The sequence below is a fragment of the Chelon labrosus genome (genome assembly GCF_963514085.1).
Source record: "Chelon labrosus genome assembly, chromosome: 5".
Taxonomy (NCBI): Eukaryota; Metazoa; Chordata; class Actinopteri; order Mugiliformes; family Mugilidae; genus Chelon; species Chelon labrosus.
In genome coordinates this window covers 14,824,690-14,838,204 of record NC_140341.1, presented here as the reverse complement: position 1 = coordinate 14,838,204, position 13,515 = coordinate 14,824,690, and the positions used below count along the sequence as shown (strand labels likewise).

Below are 13,515 nucleotides of genomic sequence, written 5' to 3'. Positions count from 1 at the left end.
GTAATACTGTTAATGCCCTGTCTGTCAGTCACATAACATGAATAAAGTCCTGCATCTTCAGGTTGAGCACTGAAAATATTTAACTTTAAATGTAATTCAGGATCTATTCTCAGTCTGTGAGAAGATACATTTGAAAAAGTCTGATTTATCAAGGGGGAATGTTTATAAATGAATCTTTTTATGTTCCAGGTAATATCCGAAGCATTTTCTGTGGATATGTTGCAGTTGAATGTGACCGAGTCTCCTCTGGATACCAGCATAGTCCTGTGGTCAGCTGTTGGAGTCGCTAATATTGAAGAAAGCGAAACAAATAGTCAGCATAAAACTTATTCTCCAAATAAACCCAGACAAAACCACATATACACTATACCTGCAAGGACATTATGCAAAACTAGTAGCTGAATGAAGAGCACGGCGGCTTGGCTTACACGAAACATGGTGACCATCTGACAGAGACAGAGGGACTGGAACTTTACCACGTATTTAAATGTAGGGCGTATGTAGTTGCAGTGGAAATGAAGTGGTTAGTTGCAGTTGAAACACAACAAGAAACTAATGCATATGTCACACATCCATGTAAAATCCAAAATGAATTAGTGATTTAATATTTCAATTTAATTAAAAATAAACTGTGAAAATATTTTCTCGTCACTATAATCATATGATGAACTGAAATATATAATGCACCTCATGTTCTGCTGCAGGAAAACTTTCTTACACCACGTTGACCACATGGTGTGAACACTGAGAATCCTTTGCTTGAATGCATGAATTGTGTATGTTTCACCTGAATACCCACATCTTGTGGCTCAGAGTTAAAACACTTAGATGAGGCCTAAGTCTGCTGACTTGAAGCAGTTCTAACCATCTAATATTATACCGTCTTGTGTGTCTAGCTTGAAATATGAGGGACCCTTGGGTTTCTTTTTGACTTAACTTTATTTTTCAATACAACAAATCATGATTGGGATCTTTCTTTGGTGAGCTTAGACAACATTCAACATGACAAGACTATCTAAAACTGTAGCCCTTAACATTAAGACTGTAGTTTTATTGTATTAATTAGAGTCTGTAGAGTCCACTTCCCTCAAAGCAACTGTTTTCAAACTGGATTCAACTCAACTAAACTTTATTTATAAAGCACTTTAAAAACAACCACAGCTGAAACAAAGTGCTGTACGTAAGACAAACAATTAAAAACAGTAAAACAATAAAAATAATAAAAACATTAAAAAAAACACTAAAAAATAATAAAAACAATAAAAGCACTAAACAAAAGCACAAAACAAGGTCTCATGCTGGGATGAAAGCCAAGGAATAAAAAACGGGCTTCATGACAAGTTTTAAAAATGGACAGTGAGGGGGCTTGTCTGATGTGCAGTGGTAGATCGTTCCACAATTTGGGAGCAGCAACAGAGAAAGCTCTGTCCCCTCTGAGCTTCCCTTTAGACCTCGCTACCTCTAGGAGCAGCTGATCAGCTGACCTGAGACACCGAGCAGAGGTGTAAGGATGGAGAAGCTCAGAGAGGTCAGGAGGGAGACCATTTAAAGATTTTTAAAGCAAATAAAAAAATCTTAAAGAGAACTCTAAAATGCACAGGCAGCCAGTGGAGGGAGGCCAGAATGGGAGTTGTGTGCTCCCTCTTACGTGCTCTAGTTAAGAGACGAGCAGCCACATTCTGGACTAACGGAGACGTGCCAGGGACGACTGGCTGACCCCTAAATAAAGTGCGTTACAGTAATCCAGCCGAGATGTGATGAAGGCATGGATTACTGTCTCAAAGTGCTGATGTGTAAGGATGGGCTTAACCTTTGCCAACCTCCTAAGGTGAAAGAAGATAGCCAAAATCAACAGGGTAGTGTTCACAGATGCCACTGGGACCAAACACCATCACTTTTGTTATGTTTTCATTAAAATTTAAAAAGTTTAAGGCCATCCAGGTTTTAATGTCTGAAGGCAGTAGATGCAATGAAAAAAGCAGGGGCCCTAAAATTGAACCCTGTGAGCCCCATATGACAGCGGAGCAGAGCAGGACTCAGAACTACCAAGGCTTACACACATAGTCCTGTCTGCAAGATAAGACCTGAACTAATCCAGAGCAAACAACACCAGAGGACAGGCTGCTGTTAATAATGGCCAGAACTGATTGCCCTATACGCGGAAGGACCTCTTTAAAGAAGTGAGGACAGTGTCACAGGGAGAGCCTCATGGCTTAATATGGGCGACCACAACTTCGAAAAACTGAGACACCGGCTCAAACTTATCAAACACAGCAGAGCAAGGAACAGGGTCAGAAGGATCAGATGCAGGAGCTGAGATGAGAGCCCTCGCAGTGGCAACCTTATCAATAAAAAAGTTCAGGAAGCTATTGCACATTTCAGGAGATGTTTCAGTGCAAACAGGCTGTGGGGCATTAAGAATAGTGTCAATGGTATTAAAAAGCACACATGGATGGTGACGGTTGGACTCAATCACTTTTGCCAAGTGTTCCCTTTTTAACAGTATTTTGGCTATGGCGCCAGCAGTCCTTCAGGATCTGGAAAGAAACCTGCAGCTTGTCCTTCTTCCACCTGCATTCAGCTCTGCGGCACTCCTGTCTAGCTGCTCAAGTTCTGTCGTTAAACCAGGGCTCGGGTTTCGCTTTAGGCATCACAGTTTTTAACTGGGCCACAGAGTCCAATGTGGTTCAGCAAGAGGTGTGAAACCAGGAACAAAGCTCCTCCGTGTTAGCATATGTTAAGTCAGAGGAGACGCAGAGCTGGTTAAAAGCAGAAGAGAACTGACAGGCAGTAAAAAAGTTAAAAGTCTGATGGTACTGAGCAGGAGCGCCAAGTTTAACCACAGTACAAGAGAAGGCACTTTCAAACACTACAAGCATATGATCAGAAATCACATTGTCACAGATCTTTATGTGAAGTTAGACACATAAAGACCATGAGAGAGAACAAGGTCTAATGTGCGTCCTTGTTAGTGTGTGGGACCAGACACACACTGCACCAAATTAAAAGAGTCAATAATGTTTAAAAAGTCACCAATGGCTTATCCGGACAACACACACGAGTATTAAAATCTCCAATAAAAAAGGGCACGATCATAATTTCAGCCAAAAGATCAGAAAAGTCACACAGAGGAAATCCAGGTCACAGGAGTTGAAGAAATCCCTCAGGATAAATGTTTTGTTCGCCAGTGATCTGGCATCCACCAGGCCCACCTTGGCAGGAGCTGGAGCTCGTGGTTCGGCAGATCGGGGAGCCCGGGGCAGCGTCTTCAGGAGCCAGTGATTCACCCCGCAACTGCTGTACAAAACACTTGCTTTAGCAGGGAGAGGGTGAGGTGATGTGCTGGAATAGTGGTGCTTGCTGGTGATATAGACAGGAATGGGAAGAGGCTGTGGAGTAGTGAGATCATACCCTACTGTGTGACATTTAATACTGACAAGATTTTTCGGGTTAACAAAAAGTCATCTAAATAAAGGCAAAACAGGCCTGCTGGAGGACACAATGGTGCAGATAGGGAGTGTACTGCACTAGTATGGCCTTGAGGGGGAGCTGGTGAGATCAGTGGGAACTGCTGACTTACACAAAGAGGAGGGTGAGGAAGAATAGCCAGGAAAGAACGGAGGACGAGTAGTTTGAACACCCTTCCGCGAGAGGGCATCAGCACTAATTGAAGGTCCTAGATTGTATTGAGTGGACAGGGGTAGGGGCGCTGAGAGGCCAGGTGATGGTAATGATGTTAATGGTCACGGAGGGAACGCTGGCATGATACAGCATGCTGTCTTAGTTGCAAGCAACCGGCTACTGGACTTGTTTAGATGTCCGTCAGGTGAAAACAGAGAGGGGCGGGACCAAAAAGAGTTGAAATTGTGGATAAAGTTAATCTTGAGTGAGCCACACACTGACACCTGCAGCCAGGTGTGAAGATAAAGAAGGCAGCTGAAATGCTCTGAGCCGTGGCCCGACGTGGGGATAGGGCTGGAGATGAAAATAGATTTTCCGCAGTTGATGAGGAGATCAAACAAAAGCAAACTCTGAATGCTGGCGATTTGTGTCACATGTGCCATTATGAACAATTATCTTTGTGATGGATGATGGAAGTGACATTAATAGACTGGGAAGTTTATCCAGGATATCAACAGTTGTGGCCGCGGGCATACAGTGGGTGTCATGTTGTCCAACTCTATACTGACCAGTTGATTCTCAAACTTCAGATTCTACAGTTTTCAGCTGTCAAAGAGATTCCTGCAGTGAAAAAAAAGAGAAGAAACAAATGATTTAAATCTTTGCATATTACAAAAAGACTATTTAAAAACAGCACTACACTGAAACAGAACACCAACAAAAAGAACTATACTATTCAACTTTTCAGATCTTCGAAGAAAAGCAAATACAACTAAAGCCACAACTGCAAAATATCACACGCCTAGACACATAATCTTTCCTTTACCTCTGCTGCTCTATCATCACATGGGGGAGATGTTGGGAAAGCATGGCTTTGTGCACACTGGCCCGCTTCTGCGCTACATAATGAAACACCAATAAATATACAACAAAATATTCACATAGCATGAGCAGTATGTATTTGTATACTAAGTAGCACCGTATATTTAGCTTAAATCTATGGAGGGCGAGTGTAGTTGGTACCTTGATGTATTTACGAAGGTACCACACTGCAAAGGCTACAATGTTCAGGGAAAGCAGAAGACCAAATAAGGTCCAGCCAGCAGCGTAGAGGCCTGAAGCAACAAGAAAACACAAGAATAAAGAAAACATTCAGATGAAAATACTGAATCATCAGTGTCACTAATTAAACCAGGTTCTCTGTAGGTTTTCTTTCTCAGTTCTCTTTGTTATAATTGTAGGCTACAGTTATTAACTGTACTTTGGGGACATTTTGGAGATCTTTTCTGTGTATTTAGTTTTAGATTACAAACTACATTTAGATGACTAATACTGCATCACATTTTGGCTATGTTAACTTTCCACTGTGTCTAAATTTGGGTTTCCCCAATTTCAGTTTCTGTTCATCCAAACTAAACAGGGTCAGCACAGTGTGGAAAAGTTTTTGCTTTTTCTGAATGAGACTCTGGATGCTGACGTCATCATTTTATCGTCATTTTATGTGTGTCTTTAGATACAATAGACAAGTCCAGCACATATTCAAAAAATATCAATAAGTATTTGACAATCTACAGCTCCAAATCAAATCTTACCAAAATCCATATACACGTGGAGACCTCTGCGTTTCTTTCCATATGCGTTGACAGCTTCACACTCGTAGACGCCATTCAGATTAGAGGTCTTCCTCACAAACTGCAGAGTTGCACCCTGCACTTTAATATCAGACTCACGCAAAGACTGGCCAGACCTGGAGGAGACAAATGAGGGTCAACATAAAATGTACATAGACAAAAAAAGAAATAAATAGAATTTCAATTATTAGCTCTTCATCGTTTGTTTTTCTTGTATTGTTATCTTCCTTATTGGTTAAAAGCACACTGAACACACATCTGTCAAGCTCGTGTAGGACCATGTCAAATTTAATTTCTTTAATCTACAATAACCAACTCTTTTGACACTGAGCTAACCAGCTACTGGTTCTAACTAATGTAATACATTTTAATAGGTAGTATATTAAGTATTAAAACTGCTCAGTTTATCCTGCTCTGTTTTCTCTTTATGGTTTCTTACTTGCAATACTTAAGATTTGGAATATTTGAGTTAAGCAGTGGTGGAGTCTGGTGTAATCACGTGTTGGTGGCGAGTACAGTTAATGTTGTTGTGCCAACACAAACAACTTAACGGTGAGGAAATTATGCTATCGTTGATGAAAGAGGGTGTTGAGTTGATGTAGTTTCTGCACCATCAGCTGCCTTTGGATGGCAAATAATTTAAATTACTTTAGCTAAAGCCACAACTGTTTCACCATCATACAAAGCTTTGGAAGATGACAAAGCAGACAATGCTTCGAAATGAATAACGTCAATACCGTTTTTGATTTAGAGAGTCTTACCTGACACTTATATATAAACTACTGTACCTGCTCCAGGAAAATTTTGCCTCTGGGTTGGCTTCGGCCACACATTCATATGAGTTTTCAGAACGCTGAACTATCGTCACGTCCCTGGGTGCGACTGGAAATAAAAAACACAAGAAAAGAATGAGCCATGTTATTTCACGGAAACACTAATGATATCGAACTAAGGTTTAACGTGAATGACTGGATCCTATCCCCTCAGATAAACCAGTGAATACTGTCCTCATCTTATCGTGCTGCATCTTCTCTTGTGGCACATAATTTATGTGACCAAGCAATTTCTCTGGATCAGTAAAGTCTGTCTAAGTCAAATTTCAGCAAAACTGCCAACTGCACATTCATGCAGTGAACCTTTGGCTCTATCACATCCCAGAGTGTATTGCATTCAGAACAACTGAGTGGAGAAGAAACTGCAGTACATACAATTAACTCATTGTCATGTTTATGAAACAGATTTGAGACGTACTGCATCACCTGGTGAACTGTGATCCAGGAAGTACAAGTACAGTGGCCAAGGAAGCTCAACGCACTGCAACTTGAGAAGAAGCACAAACAAGAACAGAAGTGTTCCCAGGACCCTATGAACTAGACACACTTATTCAAAGCTTTATGACTTTTTGAGCTGTTGATGTTCACTACTGGTAAGTGAGCAGAAACACAAGTTGGTTTCTCATTATTATTATTATTATTATTATTATTTAACAACCCGATTCTTAATCAGCATTTTCTTATTGGCTGACAATTAAAATAATCTGACAAAATACAATACAGTCTATATGCCACTAATCCTTCATAGCATTATGGACAGTATTATCTAACTACTCTTGACCTCGACTACTCTGTACTACTCTCGACTCTCGGTTTGAATGGAGACGTGTTAACAATAATAAAATGTAAATATGAAATGTAAATCATACAAGGAATTTGCTCTCTGCATCTAACCCATCCATTTGCGCACACAGAGCAAATGTGCAATTTTGGAGGAGAGGGCAGCCAAGGTGCCAATTTGCCAGGTTTTGTTGACTCATAGTTTGACTATCGAGAAAAAAACATATCTTCATTTTTGTCTTTAGCAGTCAGATAAGAAAGCACCTTGGTCTGCCAGTCCCCTTGTCTTAAGGCTCATTTAGGGTACTGCGGGACATAGACACCATAACCTACGCACGTAGCCTGCGCCATTTATACTCGTGAAATTTTGCCGAAGACAAGTCATATAAATGTTTGTATCATATATCTGTATGATGCACGTCAGGCTACGGCGTCAGGGTCTGCACAAAGGTCTGGGCTGTCATCGTAGCTATGGTGTCAAAGTGACGCAGATAGTCTACAGCACATCTGGAAAGTATTCACAGCGCTTCACTTTTTACACATTTTGTTATACAGCCTTATTCCAAAATGGATAAAAAAAAAAAAAAAAATGTCAAAATTCTACACACAACACCATAATGACATTGTGATTTTTTTTTTTTTGAGATTTTAGCAAATTTATTTAAAATAAAAACAAACTAAGAAATCACATGTATATAAATATTCACAGCCTTTGTTCAGTACTTTGTTGATGTACCTTTAGCAGCAATCACAGCCTCAAGTCTTTTTGAATATGATCCCACAAGCTTGGCACACCTATCTTTGGGCAGTTTTGCCCATTCCTCTTTGCAGCACTTCTCAAGCTCCTTCAGGTTGGATGGAAAGCGTCGGTGCACAGCCATTTTCTGATTTTTCCAGAGATGTTCAATTGGATTCATGTCTTGGCTCTGGCTGGGCCACTCATGGAAAGTTATCCTGAAGCCACTCAAGGAAAGTTATCCTGAAGCCACTCCTTTGATATCTTGGCTGTGTGCTTAGGGTCTGGAGCAGGTTTTTATCCAGGATGTCTCTGTACATTTCGGCATTCATCTTTCCCTCTATCCTAACTAGTCTCCCAGTTCCTGCCACTGAAAAACATCCCCACAGCATCCCCACCTTTAAAGCAGCAGAAATCTTTCTGTACCCTTCTCCAGATTTATGTCTCAAGACAATGGGTCTCTGGGTACCTACATGCCTTTATCTAGAAAAGCAATGTGGAGTAACACAATGAACAGACAAAGCTGTAACAATCCCACAGAGTAAAGAAATCCTCAGATATTCAAGCTTAAGCAATATTTGCACTCACACATCTTGTTTGATTTGTGTCTGTGTACCTTTTAACAATAAATTTAATTATTTAAACATCAGCAAAATCCATAAGAATTCAGTGTAAGGCAGTATTTGTATACTCACAGTAGACTTGTATAGTGAAATGCATGGTTATTGCTTCAGGCAGGGCATCTGCTCTGATGACACACTGAACTGACTGCTTGTTGATTTCTGTGGTAGGGACTCCAAACAGTGAGCTGGTTGTGGTAGTCGTACCATTGGCATGCTGGGTGGAGTTGGTTGTGACCCTCACTGCCAGGGTACCATTGAGCCAGGTCACCTCAGCAGGAGGCTTGGAGCCGGCAGCCGTGCAGGTAGCAAGGGAAACTTCTTCATTACCCAAAGGTACATTATTACCCTTCAGGGTTGTGACTGGAGGCACTAGGATAGTCATCACACATGAAAACAGTCAATATGAAAGCTAAAAGGTAAAAACAACACAACATTTTTACTGTATAGTTTCATCATACCAAGCAGGTTCAGAGGTATCTCTGTCTTGTGATTTCCACTGGGGAACAAAGTGAAGATGCACGAGTAGCTGCCTTCATCCTTCAATTCAACATTGGACAACTGTAGAGATCCATTCTTGTCATTAAAATTCCCAATAAACTCAAATCGATTATCAGGTCCATTAACAAATTGGGGTCCATCTGTTTGGATGTTAAGGAAATTGTCATTATCAGGTTTTCCCCTGGTTCTCCTCTGCCATGAAATCTGAGTCAGGGTCTCTGAGGTGTCGATGAGTATGCAGGGTAAGATAGCAGTCCCTCCTTTCACCACGGTCGCGCTTCCACCGATCACCTGGAGGGCTGGAAAATGCATAATATTGTATTAGGCTTTCACATCACCTCTCACCACTTTAATGTGCGTGGCTACATTACAATAAAATTAGTAGAATGTATGTTTTCCGTATCCTGGGCAGGTTTTGCTCCGGCTTCTCCTACCTAAATATTAAATACCTGTAAATATTGTCCATATGCTGTAAAAAAAAAAAAACAACCTGTACCATACTGCTTATACACCACACTATTTATGCCACGTGCACTTACTGCCTACTGCACTTCTGGTTAGATGCTAGACTGCATTTCATTGCTCTGTGCCTGTACATGTGTAATGACAATAAAGTTGAATCTAATCTAATCTAAGGCTTCCCACACAAGTATGTAGAAGGGCAAGGAACTGAGTCAAACCACCTAAGAAAAAGTTCCTGCAGATGGAAACAAATTACTTTTGTTGGTCTTGACTGATCGTTGTGCCAACTCACTGGAGGTGTATAAATAGCTAGACAGCGGTAGCTTTCAAAGTGCTGTGTCACTCAAACTAGGCTATTATGCCTGGAATGCTTCCTCAGGCAAAACAGCATTCATTCATTCATTCTTTTTTTTTGGAAGTAGGAGTTTTATGCCATTTTATGACCATTTTATGCACAGTCCGCTCAACGGTGATTGGACAAATTCATTCATTTATTCATTCATCTTCTGTAACCGCCTGTCCTGTGAAGGGTCGCAGTGGGGCTGGAGCCTATCCCAGCTGTCATCTGGTGAGAGGCGGGGTACACCCTGCACAGATTGCCAGTCTATCACAGGGCTAACACAGACAGACAGACAACCACTCACATGCACATCTACGGCCAATTTAAAATCACCAATGAACCTAATGAGCATGTCTTTGGACGGTGGGAGGAAGCTGGAGTACCCGGACAGAACCCATGCAGACACAGTTTGAACATGCAAACTCCACACAGAAAGGCCCCAGTCGGCCCCAGTCTTCTTGCTGTGAGGCATCAGCGCTAACCACCACGCCACTGTAGGCAAAACTGCAGCTGCTCAAAATTTTACTTCAGGTTTAAAATGTCTAAAAACACCCCAAAGAATGAGAAGCGGTTTCCCAAATGCTCCTATGCACTCATGAGCAGGCACACATAATACGGCACAGAAAAAAGCAAACAGTGGCTATTTAAAGTCACATATAAACTATTACATAAAATATGTAGTGTCCATGCACGTGTGCCTTGACTGTTTTGTTTCCGGTCTCTGCATTCCTCTTTGCAGAGTATGGCAAAGTATCACACACCATATTCGTGTGCACTGCACTGACACAGAAACTCGTTCACCCCAAGGACAAAACACCAAGGCAATGGCATAGCAGTGTAGTTCATGCAGTTCAGTGCAGTAAGAAGAATTGTAAATTGAAGTAAACAAAACAACTCCCTCACAAGAGACTCAATTCTTCAAACAAGCACTCATTATTTACTTACAACACAGTGTAAATATCTCTCCCCAAACCAAAGTGTGTGAACAGGGTGAAACCAGAAAGTTTCACATGGGACATATTTGGACTGTAGGAATTTTGAGTGAGAAGTTGATTGAGGTCTTTTGATGATTAAAACAAGAATTAGATAGAGCCCTAAAACATTCTATTGCATAAATCAATACACTGATCAGGCATAACATTATGACCACATTCCTAATATTGTGTAGGTCTCCTTTGTGCCTCCAAAATTGTTGTGACTCATCAGAGAATGGACATGGGCCTTCTGAGGGTGTCCTGAGGTGTCTGGTAACAGGTGGTTATGAGAACCTTTTAAAATATTCTCTCCTTGTAGCTGCACGTTGATTAAACGATAAATACATTTAAACAATTAACACATGAAAGCTTTGAATATGAGTACACTGTGTATGATAAATAATGTATTGGCTATAGTTAACAAGTAATGGGGTCATGCTGATGATAAATAGGAAGCTGCGTGGAGTTAAGTGTATCTCCTCATTCACTGGTGTCTTTATTTCACTTTAATACCAGACATAACGGTGTATAAGGAAGTTTCCAGGGTCTGAGTTATAATCTGAGTTTTACGCAGGTCTCGTGAATAACTAAAGTCAGGGCGGAGATCAATAAATCATAACGCACACGCACACCAAACAGCACTGTTCATGGTTCTGAAACAGCGATAGTGATCTGTAGGCTACCTGTTAAAATATTCTGCTGCGCCCAAAATAATGTCTGTGTTTATTTGCATACAGAGTGTGGAACCGATGTCAATTCCTGGCTTGAGATGTGGCGTGAACACAGGTACTTAAAGGTGCAGTAGGTAACTTTTATAAAACTAACTTTCTGTCATATTTGGTGAAACTGACCCTATGTTCAGGTATAATTGCATAAAGCAGGTCATTTAAAAAAAAAAAAAATTCGGCTCCTCTGGCCCCTCCTAGAGCCTGTAGCGCGATTTGCAAGACATCCACCGCTCCACATTCAGATGCACCAATCACGTCCAGGGGTGTATCTAACAGAGTGTCAATCACTGCTCATGGACACGCATTTCATAGCGCCCTCCCCTCCCTCCACCACCTCGCACCACTTGGCCGCGGGCGTGTAGAAGGAGCCGGGACGTAATCCTCCTCCGAGGCCTGTGCCTCAGCTTCACTCTCAAACGTCTAACCACATCAACAGGTAGCGGTCATATATCTACCACATAGCAAACTGATAAATCTAAACTGTGGAATAAAACGCCACAATGAATGCTTCTAACTGTTATTGATAGCAAACATCACCGATGTACGCTACTTTCAGAAACATCCTAACCTTGGTTTTGTCCTAAAGTTGACTATTGCTAAATATTTTGACGTAAAATTATTTAGCAATAACGAAGGGTATTATAAAAACTATTTTGTTGTTGTTACGTCAGTGTGTTCCATGCTAGTTTGTTTATTCGCTCTCTCTCGGTTCTCTTCTCGTGCACAGTATTCCAGGGCCAATATGCACGCGCTCTATCGTGCACAGCTCTCCCTTGTGGGGGGAGGGGCTTGGGAGACCTTTTTGGGCTTTAGCGGAAAGTGGGGAGGGACTGAGTAGTTGTCGATGTTCAAATTTTTTGGCTAAGTCCTGGATCTTCGCAATCCTGCCTACTGCACCTTTAAAGTTGGCCACTTGTGAATGGGTTTCTCATGTGGGATGTTAATGCAAGTTCTAAATACGACCTCTAACATCTGACCCTGACAGTTTACAAAGTACTGTCAGTCTTCCTTCAGCAAAGTGTTGCCACAAACTGATCATGCCCTATGCCACTTGCTGAAGTCAAGCAGCTAAAGTAAAGTTACAACTTACAAAGTACTGGTGGCACAGTTTTGGGAGGACTAATTTTCTACTTAAACAGTCAAAACAGAAATCATTGTATCTGGAGCTAAACATCTCAGAGATTCATTATCTAATCACTTAGTTTCTTTGAATGGCATTATCTTGGCCTCCAGTACTACTGTGAAAAACCTTGTTATATTTGATGAGGATATGTCCTTTAATTTGCACATAAAGCAAGTAACCAGGACTGTCTTCTTTCACCTGCGTAATATCGTTAAAATTAGGACCTGTCTCAGAGTGATGCTGAAAAACTAGTTCATGCATTTGTGTCTTCCAGGCTGGATTACTGTAAATCATTACTGTCTGGCTGTCCACATAGCTCTTTGAAAAGCCTCCAATTGATTGAAAATGCCGCAGCAAGAGCATTGACAGGAATTATCAAGAGAGATCATAGTACTCCAGTTTTAGCTTCTCTTCATTGGCTCTCTTTAAAATCCAGAATTTAAAATCCTCCTCCTTACATACAAGGCCCTTAAAGGCCTAGCTCCATCGTATCTGAAAGACCTCACTGTACCATATTATCCCAACAGATCACTTCGATCTTAAAGCGCTGGCCTACCTGTGGTTCCTAGAATTTCAAAAAGTAGAATGGGAGGTAGAGCCTTCAGCTATCTGGCTCCTCTCCTGTGCAACTAGCTCCCAATTTGGGTTCAGGAGGCAGACACTCTCTACTTTTAAGATCAGGCTTAAGACTTTCCTTTTTGATAAAGCTTATAGTTAGGGCTAAACCATCCCTTAGTTATGCTGCAAAAGGCCTAGGCTGCTGGGGGACGATACACTGAGCACATGTCCTCTACTCTCTTCTCTCACGCACCAAGCACCTATACTCTCATTCCTTTCCTCTGGCACCGAGCTCTTGTCCTCTAATCTCTTCTCTATTACTAGTCATGCAATTCTGTGCTACTACTGTAAAGCATGTTAACTGCTTTGTGTCCTTCTAAAGGCCTTGTGCGAATAGGAAGTTGGGGTGAATTATATCAATACACAAACATTCAGTGCTGGTACTGAGCCTTTAGGATGTATTGTAGCCTTACTAACTGTATGTAGACCAGACCAGGAACCTCCACCCCATAGTAATGACATTCCTTGATGGCAGCAGCCATCCTCAGCTGGATGCAGCCTGACAAAGGCACACACACAAAAACACACACCCACACACACGCACACAC

General features: G+C 41.4%; 1 protein-coding gene across 2 annotated transcripts; it reads right to left on the bottom strand.

Annotated features, from left to right (window-relative positions):
* Window positions 1–677: 677 nt before the first annotated feature.
* LOC311487867 (nectin-1-like) lies at window positions 678–9,087 on the bottom strand. Of its 2 annotated transcripts, XM_084544266.1 has the most exons (7): window positions 8,683–9,087; window positions 8,297–8,593; window positions 6,041–6,134; window positions 5,214–5,368; window positions 4,645–4,736; window positions 4,448–4,520; window positions 678–4,242 (listed from the first exon to the last, which is right to left on the bottom strand). In XM_084544266.1, the coding sequence occupies exons 1-6, from the start codon at window positions 9,032–9,034 to the stop codon at window positions 4,464–4,466; spliced, it is 1,047 nt and encodes a 348-aa protein (XP_084400392.1). In that variant the 5' UTR covers window positions 9,035–9,087; the 3' UTR covers window positions 678–4,242; window positions 4,448–4,463. The 2 variants fall into 2 exon arrangements, with proteins under 2 accessions (XP_084400392.1, XP_084400391.1); XM_084544265.1 differs by having other exon boundaries at window positions 4,448–4,736.
* Window positions 9,088–13,515: the final 4,428 nt, after the last annotated feature.